Below are 16,736 nucleotides of genomic sequence, written 5' to 3'. Positions count from 1 at the left end.
CTCTAAAACCACTTTATTTAAAGTGATTTTCTGGAGGAAATTTCAGCTGCCAAGATGTTTCTGGCCACAAAGGTCAGATTGGTATGCTGGCTTCCTGTGCACTCCCTCAACCTTCCCCCTTGTTTAGACAACCTTATTAATGAATGTTCCTTGACCTTGACCCATCAGAAAATCTGGCCAGCCCATCTTGCTCACTCTCAGAACCCCCAAATCATCTAGAACAGATGGGGGGGATTAAATTCTTGAACTTTTCTATCATAGTTTATCCTAATTTAAAACAGCAAGAAGATGTAGAAAGGAAAAACAAACCAACCTTCCTTTAAGCATTTAAATGCCTGTCTTATCTCCATATGAAAGCAGGAGGAGTTCTTTAACACTGTTTATGTGTCATGGGAGCCCTTTGTCAGGCAGTGAGATGAAGCTTGTAGGCTCCTGCACAAAATCATGTCAGAGCATCAAAGAAAACCCATAGCCACCATTATTCTGAAATAGTTATCAACATATTTTTAATAACCAAGACCCCAGATTAAAAACCTTGCCCTGAATTCCGATAAGTCCCCAAAAGATTTGTCTTTAAACACGGGCTAACATATGTTAGGGAAACTAACAAAAAAAAAAAAAAAAACCTGGGTGCTACAGTGGATAGAGTGCCAGGCTAAAATCAAGAAGATGCTTCTTCATGAGTTCAAAGTCAAATACTTTGACTTCCTAGCTGTGTGACCCTGAGTAAATCACTTAATCCTGTTGCCTCAGTTTCCTCATCTGTAAAGTGATCTGGAGAAGGAAATGGCAAACCATTACCATATCTCGAAATATATAGAAAACCCCAAATTAGATCACAAAGGATTAGACCCAATTGAAAAATGACTGAATGACAACATGTGTACCCATTCCAAAATCATGGTAGCATTTAAGATGTATTTCAGTCATCCAAATGATCGAGCATCACTTTTTCTAGGCTCATGCATGTACATCGTTATCGTATGGTATCATATTTGTATCAAAGAAGGGATGTCAGGGGAGATAATTATGTTAAAGGCGTATGCTTTTTTCCTAGCAGTATGAATGAATTTTAAAAAATAATCATTTACCAATATTTTATTTATTTTTTGCTGCCTATAGTTTCATTTTAAAGGTTTTTATGAATGCCTTTTGTTTTTATATCGGAGTGAGTTATTTCCAAATATGCCCCTCTTCCTCCCAACCCCTGCCATCCTTCCCTTGTAACAAAGGGAAGAAGAAAAGTTATGCAAAACCAACCATCACATAAATCACAATCCTCTCAGTTGAGTAGGTCGTTTAAAAAAAAACAAAAGCCCGAAATTCAAAACAAGAAGCGTGGCCCACCCCATGGATCCTGTTTCTTTCTTTCCTTTTCTTTCTTTTTGTTCTGTACATTTCCTTCTTTTGTCACTTCTCAAGTACGCAGCCTGGCAGACAGTACACGACACGCGAACTCTCCCGAAACTAAAGCTTCCACCTCGTCCGTCTGCGTCTGTGCGAAGCCCCGGTGTCCGGTCTGTGTGCGCCAATGTGTGGCCCCTTCTGTGTCTTTCTTGCAGCTGTTGTGTCTGACTGAGCTTTCGGCAGCTTTCCTGCTGCCTAAAAGGAGAGACGAGGAAGATGGAGGTAAATCCTTGAACCTGCCTTGGATATGCGCCCCAATTCCTCTGAGGAGGAACTTTTGGAATAGATACTCTGACTCCCCTGTGGAGAAGGTCTAGTGCTTGTTGGGGTCCCCTGGGAAGCCACTACCCAGATGAGCCACTGAGATTTTAATATATTCACACACACACTCATACACACACACACACACACACACACACACACACACACACACACACACACTCTTTGCTAGGAATGTAGAGAGATCTGTCATTTTTTTGGAGCAAAGCCCTTTTCCTCTCTACTAACCCTTCTTTTATTTCAGTTTCTGCCTCTGACACAGATCACAGACCACAGCTGTGATATTTGCTAAGCACCTGTGCTCTTAATACGCCACAGGGACACAGAGACCAAAATGACATAGCCCCTGCTCTTAAGGAACTTCCCTTCTTGATGAGGGGGTATCTTTCCACCTGGAGTTCCTTACCTTAATGAAATCACTGACGCATTGCTACAAGCAGGTGAATTGCAGAGGGCAAATGCCCACGAGCATCGGCAGAGAGTTTCCGGGAGTCCTTCATACAAATGAAACCACTATTCACTCCAGGCAGATACACAGATAGATGGAGAAATTATTTGGATAGACAGACAGATGGATGGATGGATGGATGGGTAGGTAGGTAGGAGGTAGATAGATAGATAAAGATTAATAGATTGATAAATGTTGGGATAGATAGATGGATGAACAAGTAGATGGATAGTCAGAAAGTTAAATAGATGCAGAGAAGGATGATGAATAGATCGATGGATGATTAGAATAGAAAGATAGGTAGATAGAGAGATGGCTAAATAGATGGATAGATGAATAGGTAGATAGAAAGATAGATAGATGGATAGAAGGATGGATGAATAGACAGATGGATGGTTAGAAAGATAGGTAGATAGAGGGATGAATAGATAGATAGATACATAGATAGATAGATGGGTGGATAAAGAGGTAGATGGGTAGTTAGATAAACAGATGCAAAGAAGGTTGCATGAATAAATAGATGGATAGTTAGAAAGATAGGTAAATAGATAGATGAATGGTTAGGAAGATAGATATGTATATAGATATATCTATAAATATAAAACTGTATCCACATCTACATATATTTCAAATTTCTCCAGTAATGGGATTGTAAACAGCATTCCTCAGTACTTTTGATAGATTTCAGAGAGAAGTGATTTTTAAAAAATTTTTGTCTACCCTGCTTCCATAGCTTAAAGGTCCCCCACTTTCATTGTGTCATGGATCCCTTGGATAGTCAGTCTAGTGAAGCCTCCGGACCCCTTGTCAGAATCATATTTTTCAGTACATAAAATGTGGATTACAAAGAAAACCAATTATATTGAAATACAATTATATGTTTACATGTACAGTCATATATATTTTTATATAGTTACATATATTTACTAGATAAGTATGTTAATTATATGTCAGTATAATCGGTTTCCTCTGTTACTTGTAACACATTATTTTGTAAAAATAAGTATGGGGCCGCTAGGTGGCGCAGTAGATCCCAAACCAACCTTGGAGTCCGGAGGATCTGAGTTCCAATCTAGCTTCAAACACTTATAGCTGGGTAACCCTGAGCAAGTCACTTACCCCTGATTGCCTACCAAAAAATAAACTGCCCCTCACACACATACACACACACACACACACACACGCACACACGCACATACACACACACACACACTTGTTTATAATATTGATTGATTGTCCTTCATTCTTGAAAAGGTCCAAAATGATATCTATGTTGGGGCTAAGGTACAACGTGTTTGATTATGGCTGAGCAGACCAGCATGAGCTCAGAAAGTCTTGCACAGGTTATACATTATATGTGTAACAGAATATATACACCTATAAATATACATATACACACATACATATGTACATGCATACACGCACACACACGTGTGTGTTTGTGTTAAATCAGGCTCACAGACCCCAGGTTAAGAACCCCTGCTGTAGACCCTCTAGACCTCACCAGGACAATACAGAAGTACACAAACCTCTGCCTAAATGGACATCTTCTACTCGGACACATGCCCTCCCAACAGCATTATTCACTGGTGGGGACCCAGCGGGAAGGCTCTTGGCTCTGGAGTTGGCTGGTGGTTTATCCAACAGAGAAGAGCCTCCATCAGGCTTTCTTTTAGGGAAGGTTTTGTTTTTTTTTTCCCCCTCCTCAGATAAGTTATTTCCCATCTAACCCTGACGGGGCGGCCGTAAAGCTGAGATCTCTTCCCATTTTGTGATGCCTTTACCATCCTTCCCCTTCCCATTTTTTTCTTCTGTTTTCACAGTGCCCTGGTCTCTGCCAGCTAGCACAGCCCGGAGCAAGAAAAAGACAGAAAGAGCTGCTCTTGCCATGACTGGACTCTTCAGCCTCTTCTGCCTGAAGGGGGAAATCTTTATAGGAAAAGAGCATTTCTTTACAAAGAGCCAAATTATTTCCCAAGTTATTTCCCACCGTCTCACACCGTGGGAATGCAGTGTGTTTGTGTTACACCCCATTGTGGATGGAGTCACCGCCCTGGTCAGCCTTAACAGCCTTCATCTTTTTCTTCAGTCCTTTCTCTCCCAAGATGCAACAGGTTTTCTTTTTGAGAGGAAAACAGAAATTCCTTTGGATACATTATCCCCCCGGAGCACACAGGAGGCTAGTGAAAAGTTTCAAGAGCTTGGGGTTACACGTGGAAGAAGAATGCCAAAGACCCCGTGGCTGGGACGTCTCGGGATCATCCCGAGAACAGAATGGCCAAGCGGCTCGTGAATTGTGATCTCATCCGGTTCCCCATCACTCATCTTCACGGAAGAGCGAAAGTGACATGGGAATTCCAGCATGGTGGACAGCCCACGGCCAGGGTTTTATTTGTTCATTTTGTTTTGTTTTGGAACGTGTGTGTATTTTTTCCCCTGGTTCCATTTTCACACGAATGTTCTAGAAATTCACAATACTTTAAACAAAACGAAGCCATACTGTGAACACTCGCGCTGGACTAGCCAGGAAGCTGCCCTATCCCCCCTTTACCTGGAAGAGCTACCCCACCACGGACCCACGCGACTCGTGCAAAAGCCATGGCCCCAGTTTGATCTCCAAAAGTTTTTCTGATGGATCCGAGCTTGGATGCAAGATCTGATACCATAAATGGCCAGCAGAGGATGGAGTTGAGCAAACAAAAGAAAAGAGCTCATCATATTAAGCTCCTCTTAACTGAAAGCCAGAGACAACAAACAGATGGAGGGAGCCAGCTTGCCTGGGATCCCTGTGGGTTATTTTTTAACGGTCTCTCCACTAGGTGGCAGTGTCAGACTCCAAGTGGAACAAGTCCTGAACCGGCTGGTCAAAAGTTCTGCAGTGTCCTAGAACCCGTGCCTTGGTGAAGATCTGGAAGTTCAACAACTCCCAATAGAAACATGGTCAATAACAGGCTTTGCCAAACAAGAGTTTGGTTTGTTTGGGTTTGGGTTATTTTTTTTTATTTAATTTTTTTTGCAGCTTTTAATTATTCAATGCATGGGGCAAGAGTAATTGCCCACCCGCCATAATTCCAGGTGGGGTCAGAGCGTGTATATAGCTTTTTCTCAGGACAAGCTACGGTGGCAGAAACTTTCCCTGGTGTCAGCCTGGGGAGTTTATCACTAAAAATCACTAAAAATCACTAAAAAATCTCTCCGGGCCGTCAGAAGAGAGGTTTCGGAAGCTTCTGCACACACGGTTCAGAAACTGCCTCCATTTGCGGGTTCTGGGTCGGGCAGCTCTGCCATCTCCCTAGGAGGAGGATGCTCCGAGTGACCGCATGCCAAGAAGGCTGCCCACTGTTTTCACGTGGGACGTGAACGAGCAGCTCATCGACACCCTGCCCCGTGGGCCCCCCTCCACCGTCTGTATCTGCTCCTGGCTTTTTATATGTGAAAATTATAGAGTGAAATGATAAATAAACCTGGCCCTGTTTCAAATAGCCTCTGGAGTGTCCTTTAATCATTAGCCATTTGTCTGTAGCCCTGGCATTTTCAAAGGTAGACACATCAGGGTTTTTTTTATGTGTGTGTGTGTTGGTTCTGGTTTTTTATAAAATACAAGGTGATGGGAGCAAAACGTGGGGAAGGAGACAGCCTGGACCTGGGGCTACCAGGGTCCCCTCCTTCCTCCTGTCAGCAAGCTGCTTCCAGAAAATTGGAACGAAGGGGGGGAGAAGCTTAGGGATGGTAGAATAGTCAGTTTTCTTTGACTATTGTGAAAAGTTGTAGGACAAACTTACAGATTTCAGATGGAAGCTAATTGTAAGTGGAACAGAAGCAGTCTCTTGTGAGAATAAGAATCAATCAGCAAGCATTTATTAAGCACTTACTATATACTAGGTGCTGAGAACCCAAAGAATAAAACAGGGGATAAGAAGAAAGCAGTAAAGGAATGACTGATCTTGTGTTTAATTCATTTTGGGGGGAAAATGAGACTCCCAGAGAATATGTGTTCATTTTAAAACACTGTGTTTTAATTAAAATTCAAAGGCAGGATTGGGATGCTGCCTGTGCCAAGAATGCCTGCGTCTCTTAACAGAGTATCAAACAATTTTGAGAGGCTTACTTTTGTAAGGCAAGAGGTGGGCAGAACAGAGCCTAAAATGTCAGGAGAAATCCCCTGGTTTTCCCAAGGTGGAAGGGCAGCTTCCCCTCCCTGGGCCTATCAGGGTCCCTCTAACTGGAGGCCTTCAAGCCAAAGCTGCACAGCCATTTGTCCAAGTTGTTAGCAAAGGAATTCTGGTCCAAGTTTAATTGGATGGCTTCTGAGATCTCTTCCAGTTCTGTTAGCTTGTAATTCTGACAATCAGAAAAAGCCATTTATACTCTTAAATCTCTTTTTTTAAGCTTTCTTTTTTCTGTACTTATTCATTTCAAGTTTTGGTTCATCTTCATTCCATTAAGCCCAAATTCTCAACCTGGCCCTACTACTTGCTGTGTGGCCCTGCGTAAGAATATGCTGGGAAGGTTGAACCGGATCTCTGTAAAGGTTCCCCTCCAGTATCGATCATTCTGTGGTTCCATGATGATAAATCTTTGCTTTAATCCCTTGGGAAATGGCAACACGCGACGGAGGGAATAATTTGGCGGATACTTTATTTCAAATACCCCGTAATGTATCTAAGGAGACAGTGTGGTATAAGGGTTGAAGAGTCCGCTTTGTTGTTGAGAAGGTCTGGATTCAAATCTTTTCTCAGATACAGTTCATTTCCCTAACAGCTCCCTAAGTTATAGAAAAGCAGTCTAACTGTCTGGAGAGAGGAAGTTCCTTGCTAGGAGTTCCCTACTCCAAACAAAGGACTGATTTAAAAAAGATGTTTGCTAAACCATTTGTAGAAACTCTTCCCACTAATGCCCAAAAAATCAACCCATCTTTTTCCGATGGTCTTAGTGGAATGTCTTTCAATGAGTAGACTAAAATATTCCTGCTGGATATCAAGAACAGCAGTTTTGATTTTATCTAATTTCATGGGAAGGAATTACATTAGCTTTGGTGTTATAAATTGAATCTAAGTGATTTCTTTTGTTGTTGTTGTTATTGTTATTGTTCTAAACAATGGAAGATCTTATTCATTCACTGATTGAACAAATATTTAGTAAGCTTGCTCTGGGCAAGGCATTGTGTCTGGGCACTTGGGAGCCAAAGACAAATAGCAAATTTTGGATAATTGAGGAGATTCGACCAAGTCATCAGAATCGTGGATGTGTGTGTGTGGGGGTGGATACACTCCGAATTTACTTCTTATTGGATTACTGGAAAATGGAATTAAGATGGATTTCCAAAAACCATCTGCCTTCCAGGGATGGCCTGCGTTTCAAAACGGCACAAAAGTACCCTAAGTGAATTAGTTAAAGACAAGTAGCCAGTTCCATTAAAGACCTCCCTGGATATTGTCAGGAATAGAAACATGAGTCATCTCTCTCTCTCTCTCTCTCTCTCTCTCTCTCTCTCTCTCTCTCTCTCTCTCTCTCTCTCTCTCTCTCTCCCCCTCCCCATCCTCACCCTCCCATTAGCAACTGACTTGCTTCTGGTTACCTTCCTCTCCATCTTCACAACAAGGCTTTTTGCTGAAGAGAGAGAGGACCTTGAGATCAGTCCTTTCATTTCTGAGGAGATAAGATGCTGGAGCTGAAGTCTGGGTCTGTGTTCAAATCAAGCCTCAAAATTTTATATGAGCTGTTTATATTATGCTGCGTCAGCCGGGCTTTTCTTCATCCTTAAAACGGGGATGATGATTCCTGGAGCGCCAGCCTCCCGAGGTCATTATGAGATTCCAGTGAGTTACTAGACATTGAGAGCTTTTCAAAACTTTAAGGAGCAATTTCAATATTCGTTGTTATTGTTATTAGCAGATGGTACGTAGCTCCTCGTCACCTCACCCTGGACTGTTTCCGTAGGCTGCTCAATGGCTTCTCTCCCAATCTTTTCCCAATTCCAGCCCATCCTCCCCCCATCTGTCAGACCGATCTTTCTGAAGCTCACCCCCTACTCGGTAAACCCTAGCAATGCCCTAATATTGCCAGGACCAATATAAAGTTGATTCCATTGGCTTTTAAAGCCCTTTATAACCAGCTCCTTCTTATTTTAATAAGCAAATGCCTTCTTTCCAGATAGTTTGTGGTCCAGTAATACCGGCCTCCTCCCATTCCTCCTGTCTGGCGCTCCCTCGCCACACATTTCCATTTTGATTGTCCCCACATCCTCATCTTTACCCTCTAGCTTCCTTCAAGTCCCAGCTAAATTCCTACTTTCTGCAACAAGCCTTAATCAATTTTTTTTTTTTTTTTTTTTTTTGGTGAGGCAGTTCAGGGTAAGTGACTTGCCCAGGGTCACACAGCTATTACGTGTTAAGTATCGGAGTCCACATGTGAACTTCAGAGCTGGTACTCTATCTACTCTAGCGCCCCTCGGCTGCCCCATCCCCAATCCTTCTTAATCTTAACCTTCCCTTGGAGATAATCCAACTTCTTTTGCATGTATCTTGTTTGTACATAGTTCTCTCTCTCATTAGATGGACTCCTTGCAGACCAGACTGTCTTTTGCCTTTTTATCTCCTCAGAGCTTAGTCTGTGATATTTTGTTGTTGTTATTATTCACGGCCCCATTTGGAGTTTCCAGAGATACTGGAGCGGTTTGCCATTTTCTTCTCCAGCTCATTTTACAGATGAGAAAACTGAGAAAACAGGGTGAAGTGACTTGCCCAGGATCACACAACTAGGAAGTGTTTAAAACCAGATTTGAACTCAGGTCTTCCTGACTCCTGGCCTGGTGCTCCAGTTGCCCACCTGGGCTATAATAGGCACTTAATACATGCTTGTTCATTACTTACCAGAAAGAGATAGACAGAGACAGAAATAGAAAGACTGACAGAGCCAAAAAGAGACAACAGAGAGAGAAGTTGGTATAGTAAAAAAGAACCCTCCACATAGAGTAGGGAGATTTGAATACTTGTTTCTGCTACTCAGCCATATGATCTCGGTCAAGCCATTTGCCATTTCTCTGGACATAGTTTCCTCATCTCCAAAATGAGTGGGAACGGGTGTACGCTGGGTAGGGGGCTGACCTAACAGTTCCCTGCTAAGATTCCTTCCAGATCCAACATTCTCTGGTTCTTTTTTCTAGATATCTAGTTAACTTCTTGGTGGGTTAAATAGATTGAATAAAGAAACAAAAGAAAGACCTGGGAGGAGAGGGTGGCGGAGGGCAAGGATGGAGGTATTTTAATCTGGGTTTTCGTACTAGGACTATATTTGCGTTAGGATAGACTGCTTTTTTATTGCTTGGAGAGCTCTGTGCCCAATTCAGTTATTCAAGAGACAGAAGCCTAGGGAAGTAAGGACTGACAAATTAAATCACTAAAGCTTGGGAGCTGTTAGGATCATTGGAGATAAGATTATTAGGAGATCGTTCAAATTTAACGGCATTTATTGACAGAAGCAAGCAGGATGTTCTCCCTTTGGGCTTTTATTTCACATCCTACTATCTCCATGCCGTGACACAGCCCAGTGGGAGGTAGCAGACCAGGACTCTGGGTCTGCCACAACTCAGCTGTGTGACCCTAAGCGAGCTGCTTTGCCTCAGTTTCCTCCCCTGAAAATTAAACTGGAAGAGATGATCCCCAAGGTCTCTCCCAGCTCTTGACATTCTAGGACTGGGTAATGCTGACCGATGCACAGTTGGTGCTAAGGTACCAGGAAGCTTGCAACAAGGCAGGAAACCATCCTCACCTGGAGACCCAGAGCATCCTCCCACGGGCTTGTTTAGTCTAGCGCTATTGTGGTGGACACAGCTGGCCAGATCTATACATAGAATTGCTATTTTGGGCCCAGCGCAAGGAACTTCTCAAGAGAAATGCTCTCTTATTTATAAGTAGATAATAGGCCCCCAAAATAATCTCCTAACGCAGTAGGTCCAACTGGCAGAGAGAAGAAATGACTTGAAATCCCCCCTCCTCCCAGTTTTGCTTATTTTTCCATCTTTATTTCTTTGTCTCTCTCAGAAACTTCCACATCCCACCCCTGGGCCTCTCCTCACTCATCTTGTTCTGCCTTTCACTCACAGGCCCGTAAGTGAAGAGCCAGATTCCTCAGAAATGGATGCCCCCAGCCGCTGGCAAGGGGTCTGTGTGAGCAGAGCTTCCCCAACCCCTTCCGAGTCAGCCGCTACCGTTAAGTCGCTGATCAAGTCCTTTGACTTGGGATGCTCAGGTATGGAATCGTTTGGCCACTTTGCTTCCCTCCCCCCTCCGCCCTGTGTCCAGACACAAACCGAAAACATCCGTTGTCCAAATGGAAGAACGATGAATTCTCCTGGCATCTGCAGCCTGATTATCTCCCCCAAAAGATACATGGGGAGTCGGTCTAGATCCTCGGGGAAGGATTGCTTGTCCAGGCTCAGCATGGAGCCTTCCACTGGAGGGGAAATGGGTCTGGCACTGCCCCTAGTGTGTTATGGGACCCTGTGCTAAGAGTCACTTCATCTCTAGGGTCTGTTTCCTCTCTATAAAATTAGGGTGTTAGACAAGATACTCTCCACGGCCCCTTCCAGCTCGGAACAATCTGATTTTCTTACTGTATTCATGTCTTGCAAGTGGGAAAAAGAATGGGCTAAAATGGTTTGGGTGATAACCACTCCCTCCTTGGAGCTTCTCAGCCTCGCTCCCTTTCCTGCCACTGAGGCTGCATTTCTCCTATTGGCCCCGCCTCTTTTTCTCCGCCTAGTGCCCCTTCCCCGATTAAACCAGACCTAGTCACCTGCCACGACCACCCCATCACTGACCAAGATGGGATAATGCCTTCGGAAGCCTTCCGGGCTCCCCAGATTAATATTCCAGACATTGGCCCTCGACAGAGATGGCCTCCCTTAGTAGGGAGACCACGTGGTGTGGGAGAACTGGGCTAGCCCAGAGTCAGAAGATGTGGCTTCAAAATCTGAGCCTGACTTTTATTAGCAATGTGTCCGACCTCTGTGTTTTAGAGGGCTGAGCCACGTGGCATCTCGGGCGATTTCCAGCCCACAATCTAGGATCTGTGCCCACCCGAGTGAAGCCCATCCTGGAAATGATTTCCTGGCTAGGTAGCAGAGCCCACAGACTTTGATCAGACCTCTCTCTGGCAGGTGGCTCCGGGCAGAGCGTCTCTGTGCACAAGACCCCTCGGAGTCCCCTCAGTGGAATTCCAGTGAGAACGGCACCGGCAGCCGCGGTCTCCCCCATCCAGGTAAGAGAAGGAGCCTTCCTGGAACAGAGAGAGGATGGGAAGGAGGGAGTCAAAGGTGCAGCCTGAGAGAGGGTGCTGTCCTCTCGCATTCACCCGGGCCACCAAGGGGGGGTGAAAACCGATCTGTTTGTTTTCGAAGAAATATCAAACTAAGCTGGGGGAGGAAAAAAATACATTTTTAATGAAACTGACATAAACCATTAAGTCTGTGTTGCCCTGTCAAGGTCCCAAAGGGACAGCTGTGAACTTCTCAGGATCTTGTTGAGAATCTTTCTTTCTCATTGCTCAGAAAGAAAATTCCAAGACTGTCAGATCATTTTTTCTCTCTGTGCCATTTCTAAAGTAGTCCTAGTATAATAGCTAGTATCTCCCTAACATTTGGAGATTTGCAAAGGATTTATTACTATTTCATTTTATCCTCATGACAACTCTGGGAAGTGGATGTTATTGTCCCCATTTTATAGATAGGAAAACTGAGGGTGAACTAAGGGAGGATCACTTAAGTAGCTAGAAGTCTGAGGCCGGATTTAAACTTCAGATCTATCCATTCATGCTGGCTGCTTCCAGGCATCCCTTTAAATAGAAATTGCAGTGTGAGGTGGAAGTGGCTGATAAAACTGAATGTTGAAAATGAATGATGAAACTGACTTGCTAAAAATGAACAATGAAACTGAAGGATATTGGAAATCGACAATGAAACTGGCCTATGTTGGAAATGTACTTGGAAAATGAAAGAGGTTGGAAATGTGCTTGGAAACTGAAAAATGTTAGAGATAGACAATGAAATTGACTTGTTAGAAATAGACAATGAAACTAAAGGACACTGGAAATTTATAGTGAAAGTGACTTATGTTCTAAAAAAACCAAAAATCTGACTTTTTTTTTTAAGTAATCAGAGAAAATGAGACTGTCTCTTCAAAAACTGTCTATGAGAGTTCACAGGGGACATTGAGGTTTTGCCAACCTACCATAGGACCCACTTGACAGCTACATACCAAATAAACATTTTACCAATGATGGCCTTAAGCCTCATACTTTTTAGTTTAGAAATGGACATTTCTGGGGCCAATGCCGACCTAACTTAGGAGATAACTTATACCATGAGCAACTTTCCTGTGATTTCTAGTGTATTATTTTCTCGAAGGTCTAGGATGATACTTTTAAGATCCTCTTAATAACACTTAGCCCACTGATCTAGCTCTGGAGTTAAGACTAATATTATTAGGACTATTATCTTCTGTATCATTTAATGGCCTCTTGGAAATAACATTGCTTTTTGGTATTAGGAAGTAAAACTTAATTTTGTCTGTCCTCTTGTAAGTGCAGTCACAAATTAAATAATTAGCCACTGGGATTGTTTGTTTAAAAGCCTTGGAATGAGAGGCTTTGTTATTTTAAATAATATATTTCAACTTCTTAAAACTTACTGGGAAGACACTCTGCCTAATAACAATGGTAGCAATTATTAAGCAACTACTCTGCTCCAGGCCTGCTCACTTCTCACCCTGTTACAGAGTGGACCCACATAAAATTTATATTTATGTATATTTTTATATATAAGTTATATATATATATAATATTTTTATATATAAGTTATATATATATAGCCATTTCTAAGGAGGAGACAGCAACAAGCAGGAGGGGCAGGGAAGATGCTGTGTAGGAAAAGATGGCTTCAGCTGCATTTTGAAGGATACTGGTGATTCTGAAAGGCAGAGGGCAGCCTGTGAAACAGGAGGTTAGCATGCCAGTCCACCAGCTTTCTGCCCAGCCATGTTGCATCTCTCAGAGGCAACACTGATCCATGCCTCGTGTAAGTGGCTACCCACGGCAGTGGTGAGGAGAGGCTTCATTTGCTTGTATCTCCACCTAGAAAAAAGTCATTTGACCTTTTCTGAGGAGGCGAGGTAGTGGAGCCTTCCTGTGGCTTGTGGTTTCTCTACAGAGAAGACTATAGGCTGGAAGCAGAGAATTTATGGGCCCCAGGGGGCAAGATCGGCACACCTCTTCAGATAAATGTGAAGGGGAAACAAGTTACTTCCTCAAGAAGTAAAGCCTTGGGATTAGTTGATATAAAAGGTCAGTTCTCAGATGATGGCAATGTCCTTTGCCCATCCTTACCTGCAGTAAAACCTCAGGATAGTGGAGCTAACTCGTCTGGTCTGAGATTATTTAGGATCGTTACGCAGAGACCCAGGCAGGGATAAAGCTGTAAGTGCTTACTGAACGACAAGCTCCGTGCTAAGAGCTTGGGGATTCTAAGAAAGACAAAAATAATTCCTGCCCTCAAGGAGACTACATTTTAATAGAGAAAGGACGACTCATGAAGGGAAGCTGGCAAGGGGATGGACAGAGAGAGAAGCACAGAGCTGCTTGGTTTGGAAATAGAGACGAGGAAATGATGTAAAGGAAAGTAAAGGATCGCCCATCGGGGCCCAGAGTGGTTCCAAGGGCAGAGTTCAAGGCTGGATGGAGGTGGGGAAGGATGATGGCCACAGTGGAGCTAATTTGGAAATGGTGATGGGTTGGAGTGCTAGGCTAGTATCAGATTAGAATTTGGATCCTGCCTCGAAAACTTAACAGCTGCATGACTCAGAACAAGCAAGTCACTTAAGCTCTCTCTCAGCTTCCACTTTCTCATCTGCAAAATAGGGCTAAAAATAACATCTAATAGGGTTGTTGAGAAGGAGCAAATGAGAGAACTTATGTAAAGTTCTTTGAAAAAAACCTTAGTGTTATATCAGTGCTAGTTAGCAGCAGCAGCAATAAATGGTGCAGTGGATAGAGCGCCAGACATACAGTTAGGAAGACCTGAATTCAAATCTAGCCTCAAGAATTTATTAGTAGTGTGACCTTGGGCAAATCATTTAACTCAGTTTCCTTATCTGTAAAATGATTTGGAGAAGGAAATAGCAGATTTCTCCAGTATTTTTGCCAAGAAAATGCCAGGTAGGATCAAGAGGAATAATGACTGAATTAAACAACAAAAGTAATAGTGGAGATGTGGTGGGTGCTGCTGCTGCTACTACTGCTACTACTACTACTATTATCACACTACTACTATAGTACTACTACTACTATCACTACTATTACTACTACTTACCCCTACTACTACTATCACCATTACCATTACCCTTACCATTATTATTACTATTACTCCCATTCTTACTACTATTCCCACTCCTAATATTACTACTACTACTACTACTATCACTACTATTACTACTACTTACCCTTACTACTACTACTACCACCATTACCATTACCAATATTACTCCTATTATTCCCACTATTACTACTATTCCCACTCCCAATATTACTACTACTACTACTACTATCACTACTGTTACTACTACTTACCCTTACTACTACTACTACCACCATTAACATTACCAATATTACTCCTATTACTCCCACTATTACTACTATTCCCACTCCCAATATTACTACTACTACTACTACTACTACTATTATCACTACTATTACTACTACTTACCCTTACTACTACTACTACCACCACCATTACCATTACCAATATTACTTCTATTACTCCCACTATTACTACTATTCCCACTCCCAATATTACTACCACTACTACTACTATCACTACTATTACTACTACTTACCCTTACTACTACTACCACCACCATTACCATTACCAATATTACTCCTATTACTCCCACTATTACTACTACTACTACTATCACTACTATTATTACTACTACTTACTCCTACTACTACTACTACCACCATTATTACCATCATCACTACTACTACTCCTCTAGAGCAGAAAGATGGTGAGATGGTTTCAGGTTGGATCAAACATGAGCGTTTTTACTAGCCACATGACAAGATGATCTTCTGTTAGTCCATTTTTCTGTCTCCTTTTTAGGATTGAGCTCCTTGAGGTGAGGGACTACTTGATTTTTTTGCCTCTTTATTCCTAGTGCTTAGTACCTAGTGTCTGGTACCTAGTAAATATCCAACAGATGCTTATTAATTCATTCATTGATTGACAAAAAGACACATGCTCTTGAATCATGAGCAGATGGAATTTAGAAATAATGATGCCATCGCTCAGTCAGCATTTATTAAGTACTTGCCATTGCCAGGCACTCTACTGCATATTGGGGTTCCAAAGCAAAATCAAATAGTCCCTGCCCCCATTCTAATGGTGGAGACAGCATATATGATCAAGAATATAGGGAATAGAAGCCAAATGTTTTCAGAAAAGGCCCTGGGAAGTAATGATACTAGAAATTCTGAGAGGTCAGCTAGGGAAGGAATATGGTCCAGGAATTGGGGTGGGGGTCGAGGGGAGTCAGGGAAAAGCTGACATTTATGTGGTCATCTTTTACCTCTTGGAGATTCACAGCAGCTCTAGGAGACAGGTGTGTTACCTCCAAAATACAGATAAGGGAACAGACTCAGAGACGTGACTTGACCCTCTAGAAGTAGAAATTTAGCCTAAGACTCCCACTTTGGGAACTATCCACTACCCCACCTGGCCTTTCGACTCTCAGTTGTTTCTGGATGCCAGTTTTATATTATAAGCCTTTTCAGAAATTAAAATTCCAGAAGTGCTTGCTACTAGCCTAAAATTCAGATTCCTGTGGTTGTGGGGAAATAAAAAAAAAAATGATGGTGGAAAAATAGAGTTTTTCAGAAATTCTCAATATAATAGAAGAAAGCTAAGTTCTTTTGTCCCAGCTAAGAGTCATCTAGAGATAACTTCTTCCCCAAGATCTTTGGAATTAGATCATTTTGTCCAAGAACAAAGGACAAACAATAATCCGTGGATAGTAGTGAAGTGTCATAAAGGTGCCAGAAGTGGCAGTATGAAATAGATTGAGGAAAGCATAATTGTAAAATAATGTTATAAAATAATATAATGGAGATTTGCTTCACAACATGAAACAATCATGACAGAGGTACCCATCACAAATAAGACAGATTTGCTGTTTTATTACATGGGTAACTCACAGGCTCAACCAATATAGCTAGGCAAGGCAGAGTCATACTGAGTGAGCAACGTGCTTATAAGATTTTGGGGAGGAGAGGAAATAAAGACGGGACCTAAGGAGTGACAAGGATGTGTATCAAGAAGTTTAGGCTATCTTAATGACAGTCTGGGAAAACTGAGTTCCCTTCAAGGTTGTCTCAGCTTGGAGACAGGATGGAGGGATTAACAATGGACTCCGGCTTCCCATCATTCTATGCAAACAGGACAGTCTGGGAAACTGACCTGATCATGGTTGATAAAGAAGCAGGATGGGCTCGTTTTAGCAATTCCTGAGAATAAGCTGGTCCAGCCCCCAAGCTAGTCTAGAGTTCCCGTCAC

The 16,736-nt window shown here is 42.5% G+C and overlaps 1 protein-coding gene across 1 annotated transcript in view; it reads left to right on the top strand.

Moving 5' to 3' along the window:
• Positions 1 to 16,736, top strand: part of SPECC1 (sperm antigen with calponin homology and coiled-coil domains 1) — a 280,120-nt gene that overhangs the window by 164,459 nt on the left and 98,925 nt on the right. Inside the window, 2 exon segments of the mRNA XM_051992088.1 lie at positions 10,239 to 10,384; positions 11,295 to 11,395. Coding sequence (XP_051848048.1) covers positions 10,239 to 10,384; positions 11,295 to 11,395 — 247 coding nt within the window.

This window comes from Antechinus flavipes, chromosome 4 (assembly GCF_016432865.1).
Source record: "Antechinus flavipes isolate AdamAnt ecotype Samford, QLD, Australia chromosome 4, AdamAnt_v2, whole genome shotgun sequence".
Classification (NCBI taxonomy): Eukaryota; Metazoa; Chordata; class Mammalia; order Dasyuromorphia; family Dasyuridae; genus Antechinus; species Antechinus flavipes.
This window is presented reverse-complemented; position numbering and strand designations above follow the sequence as displayed.